Source organism: Metopolophium dirhodum, chromosome 1, assembly GCF_019925205.1.
Source record: "Metopolophium dirhodum isolate CAU chromosome 1, ASM1992520v1, whole genome shotgun sequence".
NCBI classification, from domain to species: Eukaryota; Metazoa; Arthropoda; class Insecta; order Hemiptera; family Aphididae; genus Metopolophium; species Metopolophium dirhodum.
In genome coordinates, this window is record NC_083560.1 from 140,221,954 (window position 1) to 140,226,552 (window position 4,599).

General features: G+C 25.6%; 1 protein-coding gene across 1 annotated transcript; it reads right to left on the reverse strand.

Annotated features, from left to right (window-relative positions):
- Window positions 1-799: 799 nt before the first annotated feature.
- LOC132936540 (uncharacterized) lies at window positions 800-3,562 on the reverse strand. Its single transcript, XM_061003282.1, has 7 exons — window positions 3,304-3,562; window positions 2,834-3,235; window positions 2,635-2,754; window positions 2,449-2,574; window positions 1,941-2,291; window positions 1,692-1,854; window positions 800-938 (listed from the first exon to the last, which is right to left on the reverse strand). The coding sequence occupies exons 1-5, from the start codon at window positions 3,515-3,517 to the stop codon at window positions 2,206-2,208; spliced, it is 948 nt and encodes a 315-aa protein (XP_060859265.1). The 5' UTR covers window positions 3,518-3,562; the 3' UTR covers window positions 800-938; window positions 1,692-1,854; window positions 1,941-2,205.
- Between the last annotated feature and the right edge of the window lie 1,037 nt (window positions 3,563-4,599).

Genomic DNA, 4,599 nt, shown 5'->3' on the forward strand with positions numbered 1-4,599 from the left:
CCGAGTTCCACAAAAGTGCAATTTCGGTTTTGGGAGTGTTGGGACGGTTGTAAGGTTCATTTATTGACGGTTCCAGTAAAGTGCAAATTCGGTGTTGGGACGGTTGTAAGGTTCATTTATTGACGGTTCCGCTAAAGTGCAAATTCGGTGTTGGGACGGTTGTAAGGTTCATTTATTGACGGTTCTACAAAATTTAAAATGTAGTGACGAGACTTTGTTTTTTGTTTAATGATAATTCCATTTGTGAGGGGGGAGCAAAGTTTGTACTCACACCCCTTACAATATTTATTTATACTTGGCCCACATATTAACCAACAACCTTTTTTAACCTTGGTCTTAATACTTAAATATTCATTTTTTTATAATATGATTTCAATTTTGTGTAACCACATACTTAATATATTATATACTTTACTATTATTATAATACCTATATATATACACTAAAGTCAATCATATTTATTCAAATTTTTAAACATAAAATATTATACATGTATGGTATAGGATTTTATTAATTATTTTAAATAAATTAATTGTATACCCACCTATAATAATATATGGGTAATTTTTTTTTTAAATAATATTATTAAACCGTATAATTTAAATTGAATAAGCAATCTATATATAATATAAGTAGTTATATTATAATTTTAATAACTACATAAATACAAATTATAAAAAGGATTATTTTTAAAATAATATAAGTAACACACATTTTAATAGTACAATAAAATCTTTTTTTTATTCCTGTATAAGTACACTTGCTTATAAATTTGAAATAAAAAAAAATATAAAATTATGCCAACTACTATTTTGAGGATTACATCTGTAAAGGTGATTTCTGATGTTGAATTGGACGGCAATGTTTTAAAATATTTCATATTATTTCTTTAAATACCTTGAGGTCTTGGGTGGTATTTATCCAACCAGAAAGTGATTCTAAAATACATATATACAAAATCAAATGATTAAAGCTCAAATAGGTCAAAAAAATGTAAAAGAAGCCGAATAATTAGACTACAATATTTATTGTAAATATATATATATATAATTAATATAGATATTTAAATCATATTTTTGGATATAAAAAAGAATAATCAGTTAGCAGAAGCCACATTATAAGTAGGTAAAACCAGTTTGTAAATGGAAAATAAACATACTGAAGTCAAAATAAATAAAAGGCTATTGAAAGAATGAGAGAATTAAGTGTTTGTTAAATAAATGAAGCATAGTAACAAACAAATAAACAATATTGAAGTGTATATAATATATTATATTATTATAATAATTAAAGAAATCATGCTATTATCATAATAATTTACAATATACAATTTATAACTTTATTGACAATATTGTATGATTGTTGATAATACTGTAGCACACCTATGTGATATAGCATATATATATTTAACTACATATTAATATTATATATAAATGAACAGTATATAGTATCCAGTATAGCAGTGTTTCTCAACCGGTGTGTCGCGACACACTGGTGTGTCGCTGAGCAAGTCCAAATGTGTCGCGTGAAGTACTTTAATTATAAATATTTAATACTACATGACTACCTATTATTCTTATTTTGTTTTACTATGTGTCGCAAAGTATGAAATATTTGAATAGTGTGTCGCCATTATACAAAGGTTGAGAAACATTGCAGTATAGGCATTGGTATTAGGAAAAATGAATTACCTGATAACACTTTGTATATTTCAAGAGCCACAAAAGATTTCTTTGTTTTACCATGGAAACTAAATTGCTCACAAATTTCTCTTGTCATGCATAGATTAAAAGCTGTTTTAACTGCAAGGTTTATTGAAGTCAATGCATTTACACGAAGTGATACATATTTTTTCTAAAAAAAAATTAAGAAAATTATATCACACGTTTATAATTGTAATATAATGTATATAGTATAATATATGTATATATTATTAATACCAATTCTTCTTTGTTTGTTAGAGAATATTCGTGGGTTGATGATAATAATTTTTCCACCATTTCAAGGTTATTATTTGTTGCAATAGGTAATAAACCTAAAAAGGGTGCTGGAATTTTTGGCAATGGAATCGCAGAGCTACGGAGTTTCTTATCACTTTCTAATATTTTGTTGATTTTTTTATCCATTGATTCCAAATAATTACAAACTTTTATTTGATTTGAATTATTTAATAAAAGTTGTGTTAAAATTTGTTGTTGGCTCTTTTCAATGCTTAATTTCATTTTTTTTGAATTCATCATTGCAATTACAATTGTATTTTGTAGATTCTACAGCTGATAATATATTGTAATCTGTAAAAATATGTTTTAATATAGTTATTGTGTACATAAACATAATTATAAATTAAAATATATTACAAATATTAATACTATACATTTTATAGTTCATTTAACACTATTTTACATTACAATAGAAATGATTTATATAAAGTTTCAAGATTTATTTTACCTGATTCATCATTATCATATTGTATCATTTCATTTCCATGATTTGACGGAGATCCAATACTCACATTGTCGTCATGTTCTTGCTCTACAAAATTACCTAATAATTCCTCAAGTTCCATTGCATGATCTATAAATATAAATTATAAATTTATTTGTATTTATGAAAAATAATAGTTGATAATAATACTTGAATCAATTTCTTGCAGGTCATTATTCACCATTTCGAAACAATTTATTTGATTTGATACACTTTCATCTTCAGCATTTGTTGAAACAAGATTATTGCATGTAGATGTAGATGAATCGACTAATAAAATGATAAATTAAAAATTAATAACAATAAATTAAATATAAAAGCTAGGTTTATTATAAAATAAATAATTAACCTGAAAAAATATCTTGTTTTTCATAACCATTTGTATGATTAGTATCTACATTTGAATATAACACTGCATCTTTTGAAATTATTGGCAATGATTCACTTGTATTTTCAGAGCTAGGGCTATTTACTACATTATGTGTAGATGTTGATGGACCACTCAGAAGTGTTACTTCTACAAAGTTATTATCTTTTAATGTACTATCCTTTTCTTTATATTTATAGTTGGTTGGATTTTTCTTAGATTTCACATTATAAGATGTTTCTGTAATTATACCAGCAGCAGTATCACTATTCTCTGAATCTGCTTGTCCAAAATCACTACATTCAGAGTCCATTGTCTCAAAATCATCACTGTCATCATTACCAGACAAAGATTTTGCCATTTCTTTTGCTATTTTTTCTTTGCCTAGTAATAAACAGTTAATACATTATATTAGTCAATATTCAACTAGACAAAAGTGTTTAGATACTCACTAAAAGGACCAGACATTTTTTTACCATTGAACCATTTTCCATCATTTGTGTTTGGAGTGTAACAAACATGTATCATTTTTTCAACTTGATGGGTTTTTAAAATTGATTTTAGAATTGGGAAATTCTGATTTTGTAAAGGGAAACCAACATTTCCCAACTTTATGATTTTTATTCCTCTTAAATTTAAACCATTTTGTGGGTACATGTTGTACATTGTTCTCGTCGGAAAATAGAACAACTATCCAGGACCTAAATCACATTTTATTATTACTAAATAATAATATGGTGTATTTTTTAAAGTATTACTTGTAATGAATATTCAATATAGGTTAGAAAAATAAAATTCTTGATCTGAATTCTTTAGTAACAAATGTATGAAGTTGTATGCTTTCTAACTACTTATTATACTTTATATACATTTTATGGTTATTATACTAACTTTTTATTATAGTTCTATAGACAATATTAGAAATAAGTAGAATAATGAACATTTTTTTATTATAATTTTTACTCTTTAAATTATAAGGCAATAAATTGAATGAAATATAATATTGAAAAATAAAACTGAGCTTTAAGATGTTTTAAATATGTACATATAAATATAAAATAAAATAAAATAAAATAAATAATAATATTATTTTAAGTGTAAAAATGGCAAAATAACAGCAGAAGAATTACTGTCATCTTCTAAAGGCAATCGTACAAGTTTTTCCTTAATATTTTTAAGATACCAATACTCTAAAGGGCTAAGATTGGAGACTTTATAAATTTCCAATATTGAAGATAGACATGGTTCGGTAAAAAAATTTTCTATCTTTTCATAGCGACGTCCAATTATAACAGTTTCATTATTTTCTTTTAATGTAGCTATATTTTCTATTATAATAATTGATCCATTTTTCAATTTTACACAATTATCAGCTGAGTTAATTTTCACTGTAAAACTTTCAAAACGCCAACCAGTATAATGGGGAAATCCAGTACCAGAAATTAATGGTCTATCACTCTGACAAACAGCATTTATTGGCCCTTCTTTACAGAACCGAGTTTGATTAATATTTAATTTATATGCACGACGCTCTTCATATCGATGGATTAATTGTTGTAGAGGCTTTACTCCAGTTCGTACATCCCGCTTTAAAGGTTGCATAAAATTTTCAAATGGAAAAGCTGATATTCTTTCCAATGATCCATACTTTTTAGCGTCTTCAGCCTGATGACATAATGCATGGATATTGTGAGATATATATGATTGTCCATATAGACTTTTGAAAGTTACTATAAATTGTCTAAGTA